Consider the following 26,197-nt stretch of genomic DNA (forward strand, 5'->3'; position numbering starts at 1 on the left):
CCGCCCCGCCCGGGAGGTGTGGCCCCGGGGGTGTGCCATGGTTTGGGCGGGGAGGTGTGCCTCACGTCCTGAGCTAGGGGTTGTGCAGGGGGGGTGTTGGTGCGCGTGTCTGAGCTACAGTCTGGGGGTGCACATCGGAGGTGTGACTTGTTTAGGGGTGTCAGTGTTTCAAGGGGGGGCTGTCGGAGGTGTGCTGCATTTCAGGACATGCCCTCTCGTGCAGGGGAGCGGTGGCAGGGAGGGGCGGCGTGTCCTGCTGGGCAGCGCGCAGCCGGGAGCAGGCGCTGGTCAGCGGCAAGAGCGAAGGGCGACTCGAGCCTTCGGGCAAGGAGCCGGGGGCAGAGGCTCGCTCTGCTCCGGGGCCGGCGGCTCAAGCCCCATTTGGCCAAAGGCCGCCCGCGGCAGCGAAAGGGCAGGGGGTGTCCGAGCTGCGTGCAGGACGTGATGCTGGCTGCATCCAAGAGGTCTAGTTTTTTGTACGTCTTTTGGGAGCCGTGTCGGTCTGAGACAAAGTACATCCCTCCCTTAGGTGCACACAAGTGCAGGAAGAAAGAGCACCTGGACTAGGCAGCGTTGGTGGCGCCCAGCCAGGGAGGTGGCGTGGTGTGTTACTGCCCTTCGCAGAGCGGGGCCTGGCTGCTTGGATGCACACACTGCCCTGGCTGCCCCTGAGCCCTCCTGCCCCCACTTCCTCCTCAGGCAGTCTCCCCCAGGTTACCAGGTACCGATCATCTCCCTTCCCCTGATACCTGCAGCCTGGAGTGGCTTGCCCTGATCACCTACGAACCTCAGCCCCTGGCTGAGCCAAAAGGCTGCAGCTTAGTCCTGCCCTTCGCCTCTTCTGTGGGTGTAACTCAACCCCCTTTACTTTAGGGTTGTTCCACCCTAGAGCCAACTGCTCCCCTCCTTGTCCTCTCCTCAGCCAAGCGCGAGTTCAAATGCCACCGCGGCAGGAATGAGAACCAAGAGCATCTCAGGGAGGAAAAACGTGGTGGGGAAAACGGGTCCTGCCTCTCAAACGGGGACTCTGCAGGCTTGGTGCCTCGCTACACACTTACCACGTGCTCTGCCAGGCAGCACGGCTGCTTTTTTGTCAAGACTTTGTGACCCGTCTGTGCAACCCCCCCCCGCCCTGCTCACTTTGTGGCCAAGTAACAGGGCTTGCTAGTGATTAGTAAAGCTCTGCATGCGAGGGCACCACTCATGGGAGGGTCCTCCACACAGCAGGCACGTCACGGGCAAAAGCACAGACCTTGCAGAAGGAAGGGGGCAGCGAGATCTCGGGAAAACCTTTTTTTGCGGTGCTCTTGCTACATCCGTCAGACTCCCGGACAGCCGTCCACGCCTTCCCAGTGTCACAAACCCACTGCACTCCAGACTCTCCTATAAAGCTGGGATTAAATAAGAGGCGAGACCGGCTGTTGTTACTGCAAGCAATTTTAATACAAAAATGTGTCTTAGTTTTAAACAGTTCATTGGTAGAGCTTCGGTTTCTGCCTCAATTAAACCAATTGAGAGAATGACACAGCAACATGGTCAGAGCTGAAGAGGAACAATATTTAATAAATACAGGAAGTCCAGAGAGCCTCCCCCCGCCCCCACCCCTTTGCCCAGTCACTTGGTCGGTTGGTGTCTCGTTCTATCACCAAGAAAAAGTAGCGTAGAAAAAGCAAGAGGGCTTGCTAGCAAGTGTGCTGGTGAGACTCATTTCAAGGACAAGCAACTGTGCGTGTAAGTCCAGGTTTCTCCTAGGAGCGGAGGTCACCTCGATCGCAGCCTGGCTGGAAGTGGAATGACCAGTTAAATAATAAATAAGAAAAGAGATGCAGATAAATAGTTCTGTAACACCACGAGTCTGCCTCTTCCGTGGTACCCACAAGTGCCCATCTAAAAAACCCTTGAAACGAAGTGACAGACCCCCTTCCCCCCTCCTTGTCCCACCACCACCGTAGCTCAGCGTCACACAATAGTGTTCTCTCCTGGACAGCTTGAAAGTACACCCCCAAACCCCCCACCCCCCCAGCGCTATTTGTTCTTTAAAAGCCTAGTTGCCGGGACAGTATTTGTAACCAACTCTTTTTTTTTTTTAATTTATTTTTTTTTGCTGTGGTATGTGTGCAAATGTTATTCATTCGAACTCCACTTTCTTCAGGTAAAATCACAGAACTTTTAAAAAATAATGGAAACAGAAGCTCCCCCCCCTCCACCCCCTTCAACCTCATGTTTCTCAATTTGAGGTATCCATGATTTACAAAAAAAAAAAAAAAAAAAAAGAGTTCCTTGAAACCTGTACGATTCAGGTCTTTTTTGTTTTTTCTTAAATATAATTTATCTTGCTGAGACAGCAAGTCGAGTTTACAAAGACGCCTTTAGGAAAGAATCCTAAAAGATACAGCAGGGTCAGGCCCTGCACCGCGCAGAAATCCTATTTATAATTTTTTTTCTTTTTTTCTTCTTTTTTTCTACACTTTCACATCTTGACCTTTTCTTTTGTTTCTTTTTTTCTTTTTTTTTTGCTTGCTTTCCCCCCCCCCCCCCCACATTTCAGTTGTCTGGACCCTCTGTGAACAGGAGGAACCAGGCGGCAAATTTTATCTACATAAATATTCACATGAAAATAGTAACTTACAAAAAAAAAACAAAAAAAGAACCAAAAAAACCCCCAAATAAGGCAGCTTCATAACACAATTATTCTTTTACACTTTTAACAATATAATTTCTCCCGTTTAGAATAAATATACATCCACTGTACGCAGCAGGGTTAAAAACTGGACACAGGTTGTATTTCTTTCGCAGGGGGTGTCGGTACAGTATTATCTCTTGGGGCCTGGAGTTTTGGGGGTGGCAGTGGTAGTTTTCTTGGACATGGTTGGGATTTTGGAAGGTTTCGCCAGCCCTCGTCGGGAGCTGCCTTGGCCCCCCGCCGCACTGCTTTCTGAAGTGTCCGAGCAGGCTGACTGAGTTTCCAGCAGGTCAAAGTCGGAGGCATCACTTCCGCGCCGACTGCTAGCCCGGCTGCCTGTCCGGCTTCCGGCGCGGCTCGTGGGACGACTGGCTGTTTTCTTGGGATCTGTAATGAAATCAAGGCACCAGTGAGCACTGTGGATGCTACCCACGAGCCAACAGTCTCCAAGTACCCGTCTGCTGACTCAATAGCTCTGCGCTGCTAGAGTGGGCCGTGAACACACTGTTCCAGTCTTGTTGATCGCTCTCTACAATGACAGCGGACAACTCTCCTCGAAATCTTGACTCGAGATTTATATGGTTGAAAGTGTAACTCCTAACTCTTGGAGCTGGGCTGTTCTCAATGGCGGCGGATGACAGAACAAGGAGCAACACTCTCATGTTGCAGCAAGGGAAGTTGAGGTTGGATATTAGGAGTAACTCTCTCGCTAGGAGGGTGGTGAAGTGCTGGAATGGGTTATAGATTCATAGATGTTAGGGTCGGAAGGGACCTCAATAGATCATCGAGTCCGACCCCCTGCATAGGCAGGAAAAAGAGTGCTGGGTCTAGAAGACCCCAGCTAGATGCCTATCTAACCTCCTCTTGAAGACCCCCAGGGTAGGGGAGAGCACCACCTCCCTTGGGAGCCCGTTCCAGACCTTGGCCACTCGAACTGTGAAGAAGCTCTTCCTAATGTCCAATCTAAATCTGCTCTCTGCTAGCTTGTGGCCATTATTTCTTGTAACCCCCGGGGGCGCCTTGGTGAATAAATACTCACCAATTCCCTTCTGTGTCCCCGTGATGAACTTCTAGGCAGCCACAAGGTCGCCTCTCAACCTTCTCTTGCGGAGGCTGAAAAGGTCCAGGTTCTCTAGTCTCTCCTCGTAGGGCTTGGTCTGCAGGCCCTTAACCATACGAGTGGCCCTTCTCTGGACCCTCTCCAGGTTATCCGCATCCCTCTTGAAGTGCGGCGCCCAGAATTGCACGCAGTACTCCAACTGCGGTCTGACCAGCGCCGCACTTCAAGAGGGAAGTATCACCTCCCCTCTATCGGTTACTTAGAGAGGGTTACTTAGAGACGTGGTGGAATCTCCATCTGCGGAGGTTTTTAATGCCCGGCTTGACAAAGCCCTGGCTGGAATGACCTAGTTGGGATGGTCCTGCTTTAAGCAGGAGGTTGGACTAGATGTGACCTCCTGAGGTCCCTTCCAACCTTCATTTTCTATGACCCTTTGGAGAAGTCAACAGTGTGGTTGGCTCCTCTTAATCCAGCACCGGATCCATAAGGTGGAACTTGTTGTAGGTCTGTGATGTGTCGGCATTGACGGCTATCTTACGTAGAGTTTAGATTATAGTTTTTATGGGATGGTTTGGATGGGGATGATCCTGCCTGAGGCACGGGGCTGGACTAGATGACCTCTGGAGATTAACACTTTGCCAGGACACTCCTGAAGCACAGAATTACTAATCACAGGAACATTTGGTATCGGAAAATTGGACCTGCTACCCCCACAAAGGATTTCACCATGATGCATGACTTAGGTCCTACTGGAGAAGAATGGATTGCATTCAGAGTATCTCAGTCTAGCCCAACCATGCAGCTGGTCCAACAGAAGATATCGCCGATGGAAATCCTTGCCTTGCACATATTTCCTGGACCATCACAACTACATCATTTCAGATACGAGTTTTAAAGACAACCCTTCTCAACATGCATACGAAACACCTCAGGGTCATGACAATTGCTGAGGGTCTCTGCTACACGTACACGGATAAATAAAGCAGCAGGCATAATCACACATTTTATGTGCGGGCCCTACACTTGCATATCAAGAGTCCCTCATTGCTAGAAATGGCAGTGAAGGGAAGTAGGACTTCAGTTTAGAGTCTCTTAGAGGGAAAACATTTAGGCTATGACTTACCAGCCCGGCTGGTTTTGGCACCTGTAGAAACTGGAGACGAACTGTTACTGGTGTCGCCAGCAAGGGAAGTACGGCTAGAATGGAAAGTGGGTCGTTTCAACTTGCTGCCTGTCGCGGGGGCCACCTTTGAATGAAGAGTATGGAGACACAGTGTTAGCTGTTACCCACTTTGAAAACAGGTGAATACTGATGGCAAATCTGAACCTTGGCAAAAGGATTCTGGCATACAAACACTGCCATCTTAAAGGTCAAGGCAAACACAGAGAAACTGCACTTGTTGTCCAAAAAAATGCCCAGGTCCCAGAAAACTGATGGCAACGAGGGCTTTGTTCATTAAAGACAGCCCATAAAAGCTTCCCTCATTTCCCCAATTAATTTGCAAATTTCTCCCATTGAACCCATCTCCAGTTACTACCTTTCATTTGCTGTGCTCAATACATTAAGGTGGACACGCTGTCAATCTGTGGCTAAAAATACCTGAAATTTGTAGTCCACTTTAAAGACAGGTATTGCCTGGGGGCTAAAAAGGCACAAAGAAAGAAAACCTTATATAATTTAGTGTGCATATGTGTGTGTGTGTGTGCGCGCGCGCACGTGTAAATCAATCCCACAGAATTTACTAAAGCCAGGATTGTTTTACAGACTACCTTCTTTTGGCGACTGCATGTCTTCATTTGTGGAAATGTGCCAAATCTCATACCAACTTATGTGCTGAAGGGTTTCACCCTTCGGAGGATACGTGTAGACATGCCCACCCCACCAATTTCCAATGCACGGAAGAATTAAAACGGTCCGGGTAACCAGTGAAGACGCTTGTGATGAACAAACCCACAAAACAGAGTGCAACAGAGCCCTTCCAAAAGAGGCTGCTGCCACTTTCTACCCTGCCTGCTCTTTTCTTCCTGTTACGGTGTTTTCCGTGACCTTTAAGATGCCGCAAATAAACAGCAGGGAAAGCAACACACAACACACACAGCTTTCTCCCCCTGCTATTTCTCTCACCACAGAAAGAGGACACTGAAGAAAGCAAGGCAGGAAAGTCAGAACATCGGAGAAGAAGAGGACTCCTGAGTTCAACTGGAAAGAGCAGCTCCAGTTTCTAAAATAAACCCAGCGTTGGTTTTAAGGCCGTATCCAGTCATTGCAGGGCAACTAGCAGCAACCCATGGTGTTACGGTCAGTCCCTCAGGTCTGGGGATTCTGGCAACTGCTAGCCACGCTGGGCAGAGTGACTCAGCTATCCCATTGCAATGCTGCGTTGGGGTCACTGCAAAAATAAATGGCTGCCTAGTGCTGGGAGGGCCTCTCTGCAACCCATGGCACAAACAGGCAAAGAGATTTCCCCTGGCCCCCTCCGGCTTTTGCATTTCTCTCAAGTCTTGTGAAGCTGGAGCTACGGAGAAGGCAGTGGAAGCAGAGGGCAGAAAGCTGCACCTCCGAAGCAAACCTTGGCCCGGGCGCTAAGGCCTCCTCCACCGCTCACTTTAACAAAAGGGAACATCGCTTAGACAGCTCTCCCTGGCACTGGGTTGCTTGCAGAGGGACTGCTTTCACCCTTTAGGTCACTCTGGGACCTCATCTTGGTCCTCAGTCATCTCTTACAACAAGGGGTCATGGTTTCCAAACGCCTCCTTTACGCTGTCGCGAGATCAGCAATCCTCTCTCACAGGAAACACCACTGCTTTGCTATAGCTACTCTCAATGGGACACTGAGTATTTCAGATGTGACAAATGATGGGCAAGTTATAATTGCCAAAATCTGTGCTTCGAATTCCAGCCCCCTCCCCCCTTACCCCAGTCCTCAGAAGCCAGAAAATGCAGTGTGAAGGCAGAAGCCTCAAGAAGCGGCAGTCTCCTATATGTACCGGAGCAGCGGGGGGCTCACACCAGTGGTAGGGCGGTGGGGAGGGGACACAGGACTCATCACACATGCTACAGCAGAGTGTCGGAGTCATGGTTGATAAAACTCTGTGCGAGCGGATCCCGGACACGTGCTGGAGCTGGTTTTTCAAGTGTTAACTCGGCTCTTTTACATCTCTTGGATCATTAATCCATTTCACTGCGTGCATGTAGTTTTCATATGAAAAGCAAGCAGCCAAAGCCAGGAAAAATGACAGAATTAACAAACCGCTAATTAGCGCCCCTTTTGAAGCTGTTCCAAAACAGGCTAACACTTGACTGCAGGCAAGGCAGCATCTCACACAGAGAGTTTTATGCTAATTATGACTTTTTTCTTTTTTTTTTTTTTTTGAAACCCGAGTTAGAAACCCATGAAAAATGCAACCAGCCTTAGCATTAGCTGTGCTCACAAGCGCTGCTGTTGTGAAGGGAAAGCTTTGAACAGGGACAGGAAGCAGGACATCTCTTTGGCAGGAGCGTCCCTGCCCTTTAGGACCAGGAGGGCCATACTCTACCTCAGCGCTCGAGAGGTGGAGGTCGGCATTATCGTAGCCCCTGGCAGGGGTGCCAGCCTTACTGTTTGCCAACCAGGGTTTGTCATAACAGCGAGAGAAGTGATGTGGAGTCTGTGAAATGGAAAATCCAAAGAAAGGGGAGGGAGAAGGGGGGGAAAGAGGTGGAAATGAGTGAAAACGAAACAGAAAAGTATCCGGGATGTAGGGGAGGGGGCAATGGGGGGAACAAACAGAAAATACATAAATCCTAAAGGAAACGGACAACCAAATAAAAATGCACGATGTGGTGAAAAGGAGAGACAAAAAAAAAAGGCACTGCTTTCCTCCTGCAGATCCTCATGTTCTCCTGGGCCCTCTGATGTGAGCCCGCTCCTCGCACATGGACCTTGAATGCCACTAGGAGAACACAGCAGTGAAAACCAACACAGCCAACCTGAAGCAGCAACTCCAACCCTTTTGTGAGTCTGGTTTATGTCGTCCTCTGCTAGTCCCCATCCTGCAGATAACTGCGTGCAGATGGGGTGGGGGAGACCTTACTGATCGAACAACTGGGGAAAAGAGTTTTCAGTGTGGACAGTGGGCTCAACCCTGCATCAGTTTAAACCAAGCTCTGGCACAGACGCATCCATCCACCACATCCACGTTAGCTTCTCCAAGTCTTCCTAAGCCCCCTCCCATCCAGCCCCTTTGGTCCCTGGAGTGGGTTTTGAGCAGTGGAGCAGCGGGTCTGTTGTCTAAGGGAAAGCAAAGCTAAAGAGCGGCGTGGAGTAGGAGCCCTACCTTAGCTCCGCTAGCAGGTGTTGCTGGAGAGGACGGCATAGAAGTGCAGCTGTGGTTGCTCTGGCTGGCGCTGGAGCTGGATCGCGTGGGAGAGGCTGCTCGGGAAGATGGCTTGGATCTCCGTCCCCGGGACCGGAAAGGCGTCATCCCTTGAGAAGCTCCCTCTGGCAAGATGAACTTCTCTCGAAGCTCGAGGTTGGTCCTTCCTCGTGCTGAAAGGAAGAGAGCAAGGACAATAAATGCCCTGGGAAAGGTGCACCCCAAAGGGTTTCGCCTGAGTTGCGCTTATCTCGGGGAAGCCAGGCAGAAAGGCCAGACAATGCTCGGATGCGACTCTTCACCTTGGAGCCATGAAGGATTCCTCGCCGTCACCCCTGCCATAGCAGAGCAAAACTGCCACCACTCTCACTCTGCTGCAACAAGGTGACTTCACAGGTCAGCCTCCGATGAATGCTGGAGGTCCCCGAGTTCAAACAGCCCCATTTTGCTTATTCTATTGTGCCTTTCACTTGAGCCCCAGGAGCTGGGGTGGGGGTAGGGGGGTCTTTATTTACCAAACCCAGTTAACATTAGCACAGCAGGTGATGACACTCATAAGCCAGTTTCAAAGCACCAAAGAAAACACCTATGAAACCTGCTCTGGCACCCAGCACCCAATCTTCCCAAGATACCAGAGAGCAGTCACAGGGCAGAGGACAATTTTGGATCCCAAAGCTCCACAAGCTGCAGGGTCTCCATTTCCCCCTAGAAGGAAGGCATGAGGCACCCACAGGTTGTGCGGATGTGAAATGCAATAAAGATCAGCGGCTGCCGGTATCCCCCTACCCGCCGGGGCTCACAAAGAAGGGAGGAGCAAGGCCATGCACAAAGCCCTCCAGGACAAAGGAGTTATTTTGGACTCGATGCTTTACAAACCAGGAAGCCAGAGAAGCGATTGTGGAGTTGAAGCGGTGTGTGGAGGGAATCCTGGGTGTCCGCACTCACAAGTGGTGGCTGCAAAGCATTTACAGGACAGGGCAAAGAGCAGAGGTGTGCTAATAATCCCAGAGGTTAAAACAGGCAAGCAGCATGGCTGGTAAATCATGCTGAGGTCAGCAACCATCCCTCGGACACCAGAAGCAAAGAACAATTAAGCATCAACTTCCCAAGACAGACTCAAAGCGATTAATATCTCAAAGACCCTGCAGGGAGGTGGAGGGACAGATGGACATTGGTTTGACCGGACCTCTTGACAATCAGCTGTGGACTGCAGAGAGCAGCAATTCTTGCAATACCTCTGGGGTTTTCCCTTCCACCCAGGTGGGGCCAGGCTGGAGCTCCCACCAACTTTGCTATACATTCCCTTTGGTCTCCCTGTGAGTGGGGTCCTTGTGTTGCCTTCACTCTGCCTCCAACCAGTGTGGGCTAGAAGCAGTCCCTGGCGGAGCCCTCGGCTCCACACCACGCATCAGTCTCCGTCTCCCCAGAAGAGAACGGCGTGTTCTAGTGCCGGGGACTGTGGGCGTTTCGCACGTTCCTTTACACGGCTCTTCCTGGCTGCTGTCCCCTAGCCAATTCTCTGCTACATTTACCTCCAACATACCTGGCTGCTCCCACCCTCAGCTAGACAGCTCTCGAGGGAAGCCACAGGATTGTGCTTCTTCCCTTCCCATGTTCTCTGCTTCTCTTTTCCTTCCATCTTGTTGCCATCTTTTTAAAGCCAGCACGCATGGAGCTGCACAGGCAGCGCAGAGTGGAATGGACACTGCCCTAGTCTTAGCTACACTATAACCACAGCACCAAGGGCCCCAGGGCTTTCCCTGTGCTGCCTTACTGCACTGAAAGCTGGGCCTGGCTTACTCTCTTTTGATGTGGCTTCCCATGCTGCTCCACAGACATCAAACATTGGCTGTGACATCTGAAAGCACGAAGCAGGAAACAAAGCAGGGGGAGATCCTTTAGCAGACACGGAGGCACCCTCCACTTGCATCACAGAACACCAACATGATGCAACGGCCAGGGGCAAAGAGCACAAGGAGAAGAAATAGGCTCTAGTTTACTCACATCCTCCCCTATAAAGACCTGGCTGAACAGCTATACAGTCTGGTGTCTGTCTTGAAGGGGCATTTATTGCCCCTGGCATGGCCTGCAAACACTACACACACAGGCATGAAGTGTTTCCAAAACTCCTACTGCAACACAGGAGCATCATGGCCTGCCTTCTGCTTTCCCAGGCAGGCACTTGTCCAAAGGGATCTGCAAGAACACCTGGCTCCAACACTTCTCAACCCACAGCTGCAACGGAGCCTGTAAAAGTAATCCTACCCAGTGCTAGGGGAATGACAGGGGGGATGAGAGCACCACAGTGCCCTGCTGCTGGCAGGCAGCATGATGCAAGGTTTAGCTATGTATCCCAGGACACCTACACTCCAGAAGACAAAAACCAATGGAGCAGCCCAAATGCTTCACCGTCATGTGCTATGGAGGGCGGTCTTTCTAGAAACCATCAGGAAGGAGCAACAGGCAAGACCTTGTCAGGAAACTTCTCCTCTGCACATTTTATAAATGGAAACATTTGCAAACTGAGGGAATTGGGCTCACTGTCTCCATCCCAAACAATTGAAGATCACACCTCAAACCCAAATGGACTTGCTTTATCAGGCATTACAGGAAGGGACTGGGAAGTTAACAGGATCCAAGGACAAGCATTACAATCCACCCAGGAGACATTTCAAATACAGACATTTCTGAAACTCGAGACAAACCACTGCTCCGAACTCTCTAGTCACTTCTGTAGGCGGAAAAGAAAAGGAAGTTCCTGACTTTATCTTCAAATGTTTCTATTAGAATCAACTCTCTCCTGAAACCAAATTCCTGGGCCTAAGCTAGGTAAGGGAGTAGGAGATGAGGACACTTTCCTGGCCGGAGACTGACCTGGGTCTGGGAAGATCTGGGGGTTCACTTTGCTCTAACACAGATTCCCCAAATGACCGAGTGGGCAAGTCACTTGGTCACTCTTGGCCTTATGTCTGTATCTTTGAACTGCAAATAAAATCCCCCCCTCCACAACCAAGCGCAGCTACAGCATGAGGATGAAGGTGCATCACCCAGATACTATGGTGATGGAGATCCACTTCAGCACCTCAGATCAAGAGAGCAAAGACTTCTGGATCCAAAGCTGAGCTCATACCTCCCTATCACAGCACGCTATGTGGCAGGTGCGATCGTCAGCCCCATACAAGACCCACCAAGCCATAAGGGCTGAAGACATTCAAACAAAATACAGTACCAGCTGTCATGAAAGCTGCAGCCCCGCCTTGCCACAGCGTTCCCAGAGGCAGCAGGTGGCAGGTGGGGGGGAAGTGGGGGCACAGGGGTGGAGGTTGAGACTGGGCAGAAAGCAAAGCCATTCTCGACGGCAGGAGAGGGCTGCTGGGCAAAGTGGCAAAGCAGAAAAAGGCCAACCTATCGGAGACTGACTGGCAATCGAGGAGCTGGAGTCAGAGCGCTTTATCTTACTTCCAGGGTGGTGAACTGGAATAAAGAGAAATACACAGACAAGGAACACAGAGAGCAGGCAAAGGCAAAGACTGGTCATGAAAGACGGGCAAGAAGGCAGCTTTCCACCCCCGTGCAGCGCCGGCCTGCGGAGGACAGAGGGAGGAAGGCAAAATCACCTGCAACTATGGGACCGGCTTCATGAGCAGGGCTTCTGGGAACAGCACCATCACCTCCACAACCACGCACACCCACCAGGCCCTCCCTCAATGATGCTCCTTCTGGCCAGTCACTGCGACTCACTTCGCTTGCTTGGTTCTGGCCCCATTAGTATGGAGTGGGACCCACCGGGATTAGCCGTCCCTAACCAGCTGGCCATTCGTCTATGCAACACGGGGCTTGTTACTGCAACGTTGGTTAATGCTGGGTATTAAAACCCAAATTCATGCTACACAAGTCCATGAAGGCTGAAGTTCTGCTAACGCTGACATACAACATTGACCTGAAGGGAAAGCCACGTAAGACAGTGGCTTTCAGCCGTCACAAACACGTGGAAAGGAGGTTTTACAGGACCAGGAGGATAAGCACCGCATTGGTAGACATCTCGCTACAGACACGTCTTGAGGATCCACAGTATAACAGCGCAGGGTGGCAAAAACAAAGCATTTCTGTGTGTGGAGTCAGTGCTCTGAACCAATCTGTATTACAAAAAAGCCATTTTTAAGAAAATAAGCTTTTTTTTTTTTTTTTTTATTTACTGCAGTCTTTTTAGTTGCTGGAACTCATTTCCAGTCCTTGCTGCCTGAGACGTGGTTTTGCCCACTGAGACGCCAAATGCTGTCTGCGAACCCTACACATTCAAAAGCTGTTGAGTCAGATTCCTCCCCAATCAAGTGATTTCACAGACACAAGGCCTTGTGGGTTCTTTGGTCTTTGCTTTCTGGGTATGAACATTAAGGATGCACTTACAGGCATGGGTTTAAAACCCTTCCCCACAAACATAAGGACTACGTACAAACTTTCCTGGTTTTTTACATTTTTTTTTTTTTTTTTAAACTGAAAGCTGAGCTCTTCACATATCCGCATAACTCCAAGGGCTGGGGCCCTCAGAAAACAACCAAGCAGCGTCCGGTCCAAGCCATGATGAGAGTCCAAAATGTGGCAGCACTGAAAAGTTTCATCTTATTTATTTTTCAAACCTTGATTTCTCCACATCCCACCTCTACCTGTGCAATCCAACTGAGGAGTCATCTTCAGCTAACGACAGCTGGCAGCCTCCTAGTTATAATGGCTATGACAGGTTTCCAGTAATCGCATAAACTCACAGCAAGAGACGGGAAAACTTTGAAAGACATTTTTACCGACACCTCCCCATCCCCAACACTCTCATCAAAGCCCCCCCTCTCTCCCCAGGCATCTTCTTACCTCTGCAAGGGTCATTTTTCACTAAAAACTCATCCAAAGCCATCCATCCGCCACCGACTCGAACCATGACAGTACTACGCAGAATACGAACCAGCCGCAGCTGCTGGGAATCACCAAACTGCAGAACAACAGAGAAACAGTTCAGGACACAGGGATTTGACTGAGCCACTGCTCCTTTCCAGCACGGACTGCATCAGGATTAGGCGTACGTTACAGTCCCTGTCTGCCGCCCTCAACAGTTTTCAAGTTACTATTATTGTAGGGCTCCTCCAAAATGTATGAAGTTACAAGTTACTTGGGGAGAAATCCCCCTGGGAGTCAATTTATGGGGATTTTCCTTCTACAGAGCCATGGGGCAATGTAAGCAGCAACATTCTCCAAGGCTAATGCCAGAAGGGCACCAAAATCCAGCTGTGGATCAGAGAACAGGCAGGCAGCAAACTGGAGCCTGGAGTTTTGTTCTTCAGTGAGTTTTTATTAAGGAGAACAAGGCTTTGCTCTGCCTTTCGCTCTGTGGTGAAAGTGAAGAGGCTGAACACACTGACATTCCTGATGCTGTTGGCATTGGAACAGGGCAGATGATCACAATGTGCGCGTCACTGAAGGCTGGTACAGGAAATGCCAGCAATGCCGCGTCCCCGCAGAGAGGGAAGCCTCTGATTAAGTCTGGCGCCCAATTACTTCACCGAGTCTCCGCAAGAAAGATACCCACGCAGGAATGGTCCCAAGTGCATCCCCAGTGAAGATGTGTGCAGTGAATTTATAACAGAGATCTCTGCTGCAAGTATCAGAAGGTGCATTAGTGAGTAAGATGCTCGTAAGCGCTTGTGTGATTTCAGACCATTGTCCCCCGTGCCCCAAATCAAAATGCCATCACCCCGAGCTCCAGGCCTGTCACCAAAACCAGACGTCCCCTATCACGCATATGCCTCTCTGCAGAGCCCTCTCTCCTAAGCATATGCTGTTACACTGTGAGGCATGACTTCCTTTGGGAAGAGCCCAAAGCCTACCACAGAAGGGTATAACAATGAGCTACAGAGAGACTGCCAAGCCATAAGAGCTTATGATCTCAGGTAAAATGGAGGGGGTGGGATTGATCCCCTTGGAAAGACAAGGCACCTTGTGACCTCACAGGATTACAAAAGTGGTAGCTTTATTTTCCCTTGCAAGTAAGGGGTTAAAAATCCCAGGAAACCGAGCGCAGATGTAAGAAAACAAGGAGTAAGAAGGGGAACTTGGGCAGAACTACTCCATGCATCTAATATTACACGGAGTAAAACTGTGAGGAGGCAACTGAGAGGAGGTGAGAAATACGGGGGTGTTCACAACACACTTTGCCCGATTTCTGCAAGGAGAGGCAACCGGAGGCAGCACGGCACCTGGGCCACGGGCATCCTTCCCTCTAAGGGTTCTTGTTCAGCCCATAGCTGCAGGCAGCAGTCTTTCATAAGGGATTGCTCCTCGTGGCACTCCCCAGCTGAAGGTCTGACTTTCTGGTAGTTCGCAGAGACTTGCCCAAACTAGTTTTAAACCAGCTAGCGCAGGCACTACCAGCAGTGTCTCTAGTGCAGCACAGCTGCAAAGCCTGCCTGCGTATATACACAGGCCGCTGGCCCACACGGAGCTCCGCAGGACCTGCGCTAGCTAGTCAGGAGTTAGTTCAGGGATGCTGATATGGACTGCACTAAGACACACCTAGGCAAGCTTAGAGCACCCATGCTCACCTCTGGCCTGGACATACCCTAGGACCCCACAATAAGCCGGCAGGACAGGAGGCTGCCTGGCTTTGGAGATGACAGGTTTCAGTTTCAAAAGTTTCCAAGGGACACTTCAGCGGTGCCTGGGTGCCCCTGGGGCAGTGGGTCACACACTTTCCCTGGGACAGTCCTTTCCCTGCACCTGTGCTGCACCAACCAGCTAGAATCACAAGAGGGTCCCCAGGCTCCCTGAAGGAGAGGACACTGTTGGCTACGAACACCTGTTACCTTCAAATCTACAGGGCATCTCCCCATGCTCGGAAAACCCTGCTCCGGACTGACCTGTTCTTTGGCATTACCACAGCATGATGGAGCATCTAGTTCTCCATCTTCAAAACATCGGCAGCATATCTCGTTTAATCCAGGTTTGCCACATTGAATTAAAATGTCTACCATAAAAAGGAGAGAGTCTTTGATAGGAGCCTCACAGCTAAGTCACAGCTTGATGGATTTATCTCTAGCCGCATGTCTAAAACAAAGGGAGCTAGATTCTAGCCTTTCTTCCACGCGAGACATTCAGATTCTCTTCCAGATTTAGCATCCACCACTTAAAAACTCCCTTCCCTGTCCAAAGGCAGCTTTTAACAAAACGTCACCCCCCTCACATAACACTGGAGCTCTCCTGTGCTAGTCAGCCTTCAGACACAGCAGTGCTCATCTCACGCCAGAATGGAATAGCAAATACATGCACATTTTTTTTTTTTAAATGAGCCTTGTTCCAGTAATGAGTTACTTGCTCCAAGTAGCAGTGATGAGGGTTTAGTTATAGTTACCCAAGTGATTAACCAAGTGGATTCAGCATTCTCATTCCATGGTGACTGCAATATATTCAACCCATCCAGATCCTGGTATACAGTCCATTTACAGAAGGTTTCAGCCCCTTTATTTTAGTAAGGGGCATAATGATTTCCCTCTCGAAAGAGAGAGGTAGCATCAACCGCAGTACTGGGCACCCCCAGCTCCTGGTGAGGGCATGGGACTTTTTTCTTTCCTCTTCCAGGAATGTTGCCAGTCTCCAATGCCACTGGGGCACCAGGGAGAGAAGCCACGTGGAGAGACATGCTGCATTTTGTCGACTGCAGATTTTCAACTGGACTCTACGTAATTTGGCCCCTTGTTCTCAGCCAAACACCCCGCTGTATACCAGGCTCTGCTGAGCGTACCAAGCTCTCTAACACAGCACTCAATGGATCACGTCCTCTCACAGCAATGAAGGAGGGACTGGGATTGCAGACGCACACAAGCCATGTTTATCAAGAAGAATGGAGAGACAGCATCAAAAGGCACACTGTACCTGATTGCCGAGGAAGAACTATGTAGAGAAAGAATGTGGGTGGGGGAAGCATCAAGAGGGAGAGAAGAGAGAAGGGAGAAAAACAAGAGAACATTTATAGGATTAACAAACGTAATACTCACGAAACTTTAACCACAGGCAGCTCCAGACCTGCACGCATCACGCTATCTCATATCACGACCCACCTTTTGCTGTTCCCCAAGTACTGGCTGTGACTCTTCACAGCCAAATTCACAGATGAGTGAAAGAGGATGGAAGGTACCTGAAGGTGCTTTAACTTTTAATTTTAGCTCCAAAGGCCTAACCCTTAAAGGAAGGCAGAGCACCACAGTGATACGCTGCGAGTCCCTTTCAGAAGTCTGAACCAGGGAACGATTTGAAACAAATGCGAAACGCAGGACGATTCTTATCCCCTCTTAGAAGTGGGCCATAAAAACCATGGGTGCAAGCTACCCTCAAATACAAGGAAACTTTCCGGCTGTTTCTGCCTATAGCAAATACAGCCAGTCTCATGGTGAATAGGTCCAGCTCCTTTGGAACAGTGCCACATCCATATTGTCCTTGCACTTCTGTAATTAGGCACATCCGAGCCTTAACGCACCAGATGGACCTGCTTAATCGCCTCTGCTGTCTTTTACAAAAGGGCAAATTACCACGGGGCATCTATAACTGTTGTCTCCACTATATTCTCACGACACGGGAACAGTCTGCAGATGTCCCCATGCAGCGGTGAATACGACCCACTTAGCCAGGGGCTCCATTAATGGGACACTGCTGCAGTTTGCCCCAAAACCTCTGGTGCCAAGAGTTAAGACTGTCACAGCAACTCAGGGAACACAGAATTAGGCAAGCAAGGCACATGGCTCAGGCTTTTGGATACCCAGTATCTACATTCAGCATTTTTGAAGGCAAGGAACTGGCATCAATGAGAGTCTTGACTCAACCTTTCAAAAAAATGGAGACTCACTAATGCAAGAACCAGCTAGCTGGCTTCATCCAGGCAGGAAAGAAATGCTAACTCCCCTCTCTGCTCTGATCAAACACAGCCTAGAAACCAGGCACATTTGTGCTGTTGTGGAACATGCAGCATTGTTGCCCTTACCCGATACTTGTTCTCTCCAATCTGCTCCACCTGAAACCTCTTTGCACACTTGCACTGGGCCACCTGCCTTGTGACCTGTTATAAACCAGAAAGAGAAAGGTGAGAAACTAGCAACTGTCTCTCTTGCAAGGGACATGCTGACTATCACCAGTTATAGGCATAAAGCAGTACTTGGAATGAATGTGGCTCATAACCAGCTTCACTCTAAAAAGGTCTGAAATACTTGACTCCTGATTTTGGATCGGTGCCGCTAGGATTCTCCGGGTGCTCATAAGGCAGCTTTCTGCCTGCTCTTTGGACATGTACTTGAGATGTTATTAAAACCTGTCTGCACTCTCTCACTCCTTTACCTCATCTTCAATTTTGTCTGCATCTGTGGTGGGTCGGTAAGCATCTTTGTTAGGATGGAGAGCAGCCACAAACTCGTAGTAATCAATATAGCCATCCCCATCGCGGTCAAAGATGTCAGCCACTGCCGTCATCTCCAGCTTTGTGGTGGGAAATTCTGGAACAGAAACAAGAAACACGGAGGTGCAATTAGAAATAGGTAAGTCCTTGTCTCTCTTCCCACAATTTGGTGGAAACAGCACACATGCTCTACCCTGCATCACACATTCTTCCTGATGTGTAGCCTCCATCAAAACAGTCATCACAGGAGAGGAACCATGCTGCAAAGTACCATGTTGATTTTGAGGCCACAAGTAATGAGAAGCAAAGATAGCATGAGGCAATGACAGCTAACACCCACGGTAGGTTGCTATGCCATCACTTCACAGCTCTCTGTCCCTGAGAGATACTAAACGCCCCTCATATGTGGTGGCACTTAATGAGATTTTTCTAATATGGGGTTTACTGTACCTTGTGGCAAGCGAGCTAAGATGGATAAAGACTTACTAGAAGCAAGGATTCCATCGATGAATTCCTGCCGGGTGATCTTTCCATCCTGGTCTTTGTCAATGCGCCGGAAGAAGTCCATCACCCGGGATTTCTTGTGGTTCATCCAGCGCATGTATTTCTTTCTCCAGACGTCGAAGTCAAAGTTAGCAAACTCCTTCAACTGGAAGGAAACCATTTCGAGTCTGAGCTGGAAGGACTGGCAGAACCTTCTCCCTGCTCTATACACGTTAAGCTTTCAGCCATGAATGGACAGTGCTTCCAGAGGCCTGACTGCCACGCACCTCTTGAAAGCAACACTCTGCAAAAAGGCAGAGCGGGGACACTCCTCTTCAGGATGTGGCCATGACCCCGACTTTTCATAACAGAACAGGACACACGGTTTCTGACAGCCACCATGTGAAGCATACATCACAGTCATAGACACGAGAAAGTCACGTGTTCTCCACGCTTGTTTCACGCACATGTATGCGGATAGAGGATAGGCTTGCAGACAGACACACAAATAGCCTCTTTGCACGCATCAAAGAAGATAGCTTTCTTTGACCCCAACTGTCCTAACGATGTCCCTGATCCTTTGTTTTCAGGGCTCCTGTTCCTTCCCCTCTCTGGATGCCTGGTAGTTTTACCTTGCCGAGAACAGAGCAGCTGCAAACAGAGCTCTTTTGTGTTTGTCCAGAAAGGAAAGTGGTCCCTCCTTTGAGATGGATCATAACGTTGCTTGGTGAATCGACCAACAGGCTATGCAGCCAAGGCAACCTTCGTTCTCCTCACCCAAGCACCTCTACGATCCATCGCCACTTCCCTAACTTGCACAGTGAGCCCCAAGGACTCTCTGAGGCTCAGGTCTCTGGAATGGCGGCGCCGAGAGACAACCCTTGATGCAAATCACCATTCACAAGACGATTGCCTGTTTAACCCAGCTGAGGCCTGCGCATTTAGGAGATGCCTCACACCTCTGTCAGCCTCAAGGGGCTCAGAGTGACCCAAAGCAACAGCTTGTTAGTGTTTTCAGTTTTAAAAAAACCCCAAAAAACGCTCGGAGTTCAAAGTAACAAAGGAAAACATTCAAACGCGTCAATGGAACTGACCTACAGGAAAAGCCACAAAAAACAAAAGCACTCACTTCTGGGCATAGCTGCTTTGTTAAGCATAAACAAAAACAAAAATGACATTAGAGGTTTCTGAAAAAAAAAGATATATAGATATACACAGCAGTACTGTCATTGTTAAACGGATTATAACTACATCAAAGCAGGGCTGGCTTTCATTAGCTACAGAGGGATCGACTCCCATAGCGCAAAGCAGGCAGGTTAACCTGCCGCGACAAGGACAGGAGGCTTCCAGGAGGCCTTACTATTTTAGCAGAGGGTTTTCTCGTGGGCACTTTTAGGAACGTACTGGTCGCGACCTGCGATACACACAAGGTGGTTTCAATTGGCGTTAGTGCGACGTGCTCTCCCCACCTTTCCTGGTAGTGCAGCGACGAGGCAGTTCCCTCTCCGCTCCCACCCCCTCCTCGCAACCCTCTACCCTGCACGGCCGTTACCTCCTCCAGTCTATCGAGAGCATCATTGAGTCTGCGCTGCCGCTCCAGGGCCAGCAGCCACACCTGCTGCCAGCGCGCGGAGAGCTGGTTAATCCGTGGGTTCTTCGTTTCCGACTGGGAGATGATGGGCATGGTGGGAGGCGCTGTCTGGCTCAAGGACTTCCCTGCAGAGAGAAACACACGCCACTGGGGATAATGGGGGGGTTGGAAAGTCCAGGGGAAAAAAGAGACACCCTCCTTTTTGTTAAAGAGAAATGTCCCAGCATCCTTTGCTGTCAGTTTTTAAAAGGAAAATATGGGACTGGGAAATGTTGCCTGATATCTCTGCAGTCTATTCCCGGGACCCACATTTTTCCAATTTCCCCCCTCCATTAGACTTAACCTGACCCTTCTGCTCCCAGAATCGCACACGAAGAAAACAGCATCCTAGATCAACTAGAACAAGCGGTGGTTGTCCATGTTTTTTAGCCTTAAGGCTTCCCACAGAAAATGCCAGCTCTTAGCTTACACTTATTTTCTGACTACAGAAAAATAACAGAGCTATTTTTCTGTTGCAAAGAGCTCAGAAAGCCCACAAAAAAGCAGAATGCATTTAATGCACTGAACTCCTATTTGAAATTGCTGGGTTTATCTTGTGAATCGTGTGTAGCTGTTTGCACACCTAACCGTGCCAATACTGCACAGCACCTTGAAAAGGATCTCACGGCACCCCTGGGGGATGTGGCACCCTGACTGCGAATCACCAAGTCAAATGTTGCGTGACCTTCCCAGCAGCTTGGAAGTATGCGGAAACTGAAGTAAACCCAACCAGAGCCTGTAGAAGTCTTTGAATGATGGAAAGGCAGAGCATAATAAGGTTTTTGGCATATGTCTTCTACTAATACAAATACCATCCCTGTTTTCTCTGCAATTCCCCTGGCAATTGTCAGCCCTGTTTGCAGGTGGCTGTCAAAGCAAGGTGCATTTCTAATTGAGAATTGGAGCCAGCCTAATTAGGTTTTCTCTGCAGTCCTCCCCCCAGGCCCCCAATTCATTCCAGGGCAGGATGTAAAGAACAATAAGTTGTGAACATACTGTTGCTACGGGATTTCTCAATGAAAGGTCCGTGGGTCGGCTCAGTGGCTTTCCTCTTATAGGTCTTAGTGACCCGGTCCACATCAGGCTGTTTTCGCGTCATCTCCTCCATAAACAGCTGTTGAATGGCAAAAGGGAGAGAAGAATTGTAACATTTCCCATAATTTCCTCTACCCAAGGCTGTTGTCCCTCTAGATCCTTGCCTAGAAACTCCCAGACCACAGCAGGCATTTGGGTATAGTTGCCATGTGGCTTTGTGGGAAAGCTATTCTATAGCCATGGCTCTGATTTCCTGTCCTGATGTTCTGCTTCCTGGGCTGGGTGGAACAGTTCCTCGCCTGGCTTGCAAGCAACAAGTCCAGATGACTGACGTGGTTTATATAGTTTCATAGTTTCAGGGTCGGAAGGGACCTAATAGATCTTCTAGCCCGACCCCCCGCCAGGGCGGGAGAACAACCCAAAAAAAACACACACCCTAAAAACAAAAACGGGACTCAAATGAGTCCAGCCAGGTAAGTATCCAGCCTCTTCTTAAAGATCCCCAGGGTAGGGGCCAGCACCACCTCCCTTGGAAGTTGGTTCCAGCTCCTAGCCGCCCTAACTAATCATATTTTATGATATGATATCATAAAAGTAAATTCTCCTCCTCAGAAGAGCAGGGGTGGTTATACCACATCAAACTGTGTCAACCCCTGTCACACACTCAATCTGCACCCCAGCAGCAAGGCAGGGAAGAAAGAAAGCAGATAGCAGAGAAGGCGTTACCTGGTGCTCAGAGATGAGGGCTTTGACCTGCTCGATATTCTGCGGCACGGGTTCCTGGTCCCGCTGGATCAACGTGGTCTCGGCCCACTGAATCCAGGCCAGGAGCTCCTCCAGGAGTTCAGCGTTGGCTACCAGCTCTGACAGTGCAGACTCAAGCCTCTGCTGGTGCTGCTTCGCCCACGTGAGGACCTAACAGAAACGCCAACGTGACAAGGGAAAGCAAAGGGACATTCTTTGCTAGTCTCCCCTAGAGAGAAGCCAAGCTGGGTGCCCTTGGGACAGGGCATCCACCCCCATCCTGGGCCAATGGCTGATGTCTGGTGTCTCATGAGAGCTCACCGAAGCAGACAGGACTAGGACATTTTTTATTTTAGGTTAACAAACCTTGCTGCTTCCAAGATGACGCTGTACACTAATTCTGGCCCTGGCCCTGTTTCCCATCAGTGGCCAGAGGGCCCCTCCCTCTCCACCCACATACCCCAGGCCCTCCGTGACTCACCTCCTCGAACCGGGCTCGGATGATTGTGATCCAGTGTTTAATCGTGGTGATGCAGTCCGGGTGGCAGGCAGCCAGAATGACTTCCCCCATGCCCACGGCCGCGTTCACATCTGTTCGTTTCTCCTCCACTTTCTTCATGAACTCCTGAAGGACAGGGTTCCCTTGGGGTGAGAACCCGCAGCCAAACTCCAGCCCCTTAGCCCTCAGCTTTGAAGCTCTCCATCTAAACCTTGCGGGGGGTCTATGGTACGGCTATTTGCCCTGAAGCGTTGTTGCATCCCAGGTAATTTCCCTTACCGACTGGCACCTTGTATTACAAGCCAGGCCAATCCAGTTTCCCAACCCGGGAGACCACTATTTAATGTGCTTCCCATCGATTATTTCTGAAAACTCGTGCTAAAGAGCCTCCCCTGCAGCTTCTTCACAGCAAGGGGCTCTTTTGCTGCCCTTTGTTCCTGGGAAGCATCTTATCATTCAGGGCGGCGCAGGCTCCTGAGCAGACTCATTTACCTTATGTATGTCAATGAGCGACTGCAGTGCCTCGGTGTCGTCAGGCAGCGCCCCCCTGAAGCGGAGGGTCTGTTCGGCCTCAGACAGCCATTCCAGCAGCATGTGCACTGCGGCCCGGAATTCCTCAGCCTGCAATGACACCGAATATGTTAACCCCCTCCAACGGTGAAGATGTGGTCAGTAGGACACGGATGTAGCCGGGTGCTCTATCCGCTGCTCTAGAAGCGCTGAGGTATGTCTAAGGGGAGCAGAGGAAGGCAAAGTCTGTCTTTTGCTCTATGTTTGCATTATGGTCTGTGAAGGAAGTATCCAAGTAGCTTATTCCCCACTCTGTATATTAACGGCACTGAAAAAGCAAACTCCTGTTTAAAGAGCATCACCCACCTCTGCTCACGCTGGTAATGCTGGCAGCTTCTTTGGATCAATACAGCAGCTCAAGCCCTGTTTGCCTGTTCTAGTTTTACATTTCGGTCTCTTCTTGAATGAGGGATCACAATTTATACTATCCTCCACAGTGCTGTACTACCCTGTCCAAACTGGCATATCCTGGGCATCACTGAGGCCCACTCTCTCTCTGCTTCTCCAATCAAGACTGTAATTCTTCTTACTCTCTGTTGAAACACCAAGACCTGCAAGCCCCTAAACTGCCCTGACTGTTGTCTGTTGTACCATCAGATTTAAACACTTCACTCTCTGTGCATTGTCAGTGAAACGATCTACTGCGATATATTCACGGACTGTGGCACTCTACCATGTACGAGCCTCCAGCTGTTGCCTTATCCTCCCAACACTGCCTGAGAAGTGGGAACAAAAGGGGAAGGGGGAAACGGGGAGATTAAGCGATTCCCCCAAGATTCCCAAGACTGTCAGCGTCAGAGCTGGGAAATGAATTGAGATGTCCAGAGGGTTAAGCAGGGACCTTGGTCACAGCCCTCCACTTGGCGCAGGGAGGAAGCGTCCCAGACACACCCACAAAGGACAATGAATGTTCGCAAGGAGCTGCAGAAAACCCCCCCAGCTTCATTATGGCTACAACTTCACCATTCATTTGTATAGGTTCACAATCCCACAGGAAGCCCTGGAAACATGAGGGAATAGGGGAGACTCCTGCTCACCTGCTTCAAGGCCTGCTCCAGCCGGGTTTGTTTCGACACAGACAGCTTGCACACTGTGTCCCAGCGATTGCTCAGCTCCTGCAGCTGCACCTTCACCCAAGTGGTGTCATCCCGGCTGTTCTCAATGAGCTCCCGCCCCGAGCGCTTAAGTACCTGGACGGTGCCCGTGCGCTTCCCCAATTCCTTCTGGAAAACCTGCCAAAGAAAGAGAGAACAGTCCAAGCACAGCTCCCCCTGCTGAGGAGTTGACTCATGAGTCTAGAAGGAAGGAGCAGCACAGATCTGGAAGCAGTTCAAGCCTGATAACAAGGGGTTTAAACAGCTGAATCAGTGGTTTGCTTTCTGGAATGAAATCCTATTTAAAATGCCTCGATTCTGGCTTTGTCCCTTTATTTTCCTTGAAAGAGAGCTGGTCACAAAAAGCGTAGCAGCTTTCATAAACCCTGGCTGGGCATGTGTTTCAGGTCCACTCTCACTCGGATGACACAGGCAGCAGGCTATGTGATCCCACAGGCAGCCTGAGCAACACAACACAGAAAACTGAGAACACCCACACTTGCTTTACAATGTGTGCAAGGGAGAGAAAGTGTGCCTGGAGACGCAGGTTACTCCCTTCTGGTTTTTTGAGCAGAATGGGAACTTTTATGTTCCAAACAGGTAACCTCCAAAGGCTGCTAGGAGCAGCCCTGGTTCCACCTCTGACCTGAAAGATGGCAAGTCTTATAACCCAGCCTGAGCCCACCTCTGGGACTTGACAAGACCTGATCCAAAGTCAAAAGTGCCAACTTGAAACACAGTGATGAATGCACCCAAAGCAATGCCAGGAGAAGGATACCAACTTGAGCCGCTTTTCAAGGACAGAACCCCCCGAGGTTCCTGGCCGACATCACACTTAAGATGCGATTAACCAGTTAATCATGTCCTAAGTAGTAACCTGGCCACACATTCATACAACGAATGGTGCAACAGAGCAGGGAATAAGCCACAAAATGATGACACACAATACGTGTCATATTTTGGGGCAGGTTCCCATCACACTGGAAATCGAAGGTGTGGCCAGTGAGCTCCCAGAACTGGAAGACCCGACTCAGCTGATCAGTGTATGGCAGGAGGCACAATTGTTGAGACTGGACCCCGCTGCGCCTTTAACTGAACGTCTGTGGGAAGCCCAAGTGAGAACTCTGATAAAATCCAAGGCCAAACAACCAGTCCTGACCTAAGAGCATGGTCTTCCAAGCTGGTTTCCCAGGCATTTACTCAGGTGCATTACAGCCAAAGCTGCGTAAGTAAGACATGAACCTCTGTAGTGCACACTGGACTGAGATACTAGTATAAGCCTTGCAGTTATCTGTGGGGGAACAGCAGCTCTGAAGAACAGCTGGCAATTTTCATTCCTACCTTATGGGCATCCATCAAGTTCATGACCAGATCCAGATCACCATGGACGGGCTGATCCTCAGCCAATTGTGGCTCCACTTTATAAAGCCAGTCGACCAAGGCCTGCAGTGCATCCATGAACTGGCCAGAGAAGAGCAGGGCTTCTTCCAGCTTGTGCTGCCTGAAGAGAAAGCAGCAAAGCGCACATGAACTCTAAGTCAGAAACATCAATGCGGCTCGTATCCGAATTAGGAAAATATCCTTCTGTTCACCCCTCTTCCCAACGCTCTGCTTCTATCATCTCCTATTGATAGCACACTGTAGAAAATCAGCTGCCACAGGACTAGCCCCTCTCTTCTCTCACTTCTATAACGGTATTGTGTAGCTAAAGTTGCCTGCAGAAACGATGGCGAGGGACGTTCTTTTGAGACGCACCTTTCCACAGACTTGCCACACACAGTATCCCACTTGTCTCGAACCTCTCCCAGCAAGTTGTCCAGTTTTTGAGTGTCATCTGGCAACAGGGCCTTTTCTTTGAGGGCTCTCCCAGTCCGGATCGTGGTGTCATAAACAGGCTGCTTTCCACCGAGTGTCTTCTGGAATTCCTGAGCACACAAAGAGAGAAGGGAAGGGAGGAAACATCTTTAGGAAACCTTCAGGCATGGGATGAACAGCCCTCTTGCACAGCTCTCTACCTGAGATGCGATTGTAGGGCCTTCTGTTTTGTTATAGGGTGCTTTGTAGCCTCAGGACACTTCCATTGCATCTCCAGTGACTCCCACCCCCTCCAGCTACGAGGCACCATTTCATTCCAGCTGCAATTCGAACAACCTACCTTGTGCTTGGAGAGCTGCAACTTGATTTTGTCTGGATCATTGGAAATCTCCAGCTCAGAATCCAGGCGATTCTCAGCATCTTCCAGCCAATCAATAAGCTTTTTCCATGCTTCGTGGAACTGCAGTGACAGGAGAGGAGAGAGCAGTGAGAACTCAGCATCCATGTTCTTCTCCAGATCTCCCACAGACTTGCCCTGCATATTGTAGGAGACTGGGTCCATGACACCCATTTCTAGGCATCTCACCTGTTTGGCCCGTTTTCTAGCATCGTCCAGTGCTCGGCCCCTCTCTACAGAGCGTTGGACGACTTTCTCCCAGCGAGACTGGACGCTGACCAGTAGGTTCTTTATCAAAACCACATCTTGCTTCTGACTGAGGAATTTCAGCTGGTTCCCTGTTTGATCTAGCTCGATGATCTGGTCCCGATGAGCATTCACTTCATTGGCAAAAACCTGGAAGAGCG

General features: G+C 50.0%; 1 protein-coding gene across 1 annotated transcript in view; it reads right to left on the reverse strand.

Moving 5' to 3' along the window:
- Positions 1 to 1,419: 1,419 nt before the first annotated feature.
- Positions 1,420 to 26,197, reverse strand: part of MACF1 (microtubule-actin crosslinking factor 1) — a 223,459-nt gene continuing 198,681 nt past the window's right edge. The window contains exons 78-94 of the mRNA XM_025198710.1: positions 25,980 to 26,186; positions 25,734 to 25,853; positions 25,334 to 25,503; positions 24,920 to 25,079; positions 23,522 to 23,716; positions 22,407 to 22,535; positions 21,897 to 22,040; positions 21,398 to 21,586; positions 20,633 to 20,750; positions 19,559 to 19,722; positions 18,010 to 18,172; positions 17,466 to 17,620; positions 17,116 to 17,190; positions 12,963 to 13,080; positions 8,061 to 8,272; positions 4,867 to 4,990; positions 1,420 to 3,070 (exon numbers count right to left, since the gene is read on the reverse strand). Coding sequence (XP_025054495.1) covers positions 2,814 to 3,070; positions 4,867 to 4,990; positions 8,061 to 8,272; positions 12,963 to 13,080; positions 17,116 to 17,190; positions 17,466 to 17,620; positions 18,010 to 18,172; positions 19,559 to 19,722; positions 20,633 to 20,750; positions 21,398 to 21,586; positions 21,897 to 22,040; positions 22,407 to 22,535; positions 23,522 to 23,716; positions 24,920 to 25,079; positions 25,334 to 25,503; positions 25,734 to 25,853; positions 25,980 to 26,186 — 2,700 coding nt within the window. The 3' untranslated portion in view covers positions 1,420 to 2,813. The remainder of the gene's footprint in view (positions 3,071 to 4,866; positions 4,991 to 8,060; positions 8,273 to 12,962; positions 13,081 to 17,115; positions 17,191 to 17,465; positions 17,621 to 18,009; positions 18,173 to 19,558; positions 19,723 to 20,632; positions 20,751 to 21,397; positions 21,587 to 21,896; positions 22,041 to 22,406; positions 22,536 to 23,521; positions 23,717 to 24,919; positions 25,080 to 25,333; positions 25,504 to 25,733; positions 25,854 to 25,979; positions 26,187 to 26,197) is intronic.

Source organism: Alligator sinensis, unplaced genomic scaffold (genome assembly GCF_000455745.1).
Source record: "Alligator sinensis unplaced genomic scaffold, ASM45574v1 scaffold337_1, whole genome shotgun sequence".
In the NCBI taxonomy this organism is placed as follows: domain Eukaryota; kingdom Metazoa; phylum Chordata; order Crocodylia; family Alligatoridae; genus Alligator; species Alligator sinensis.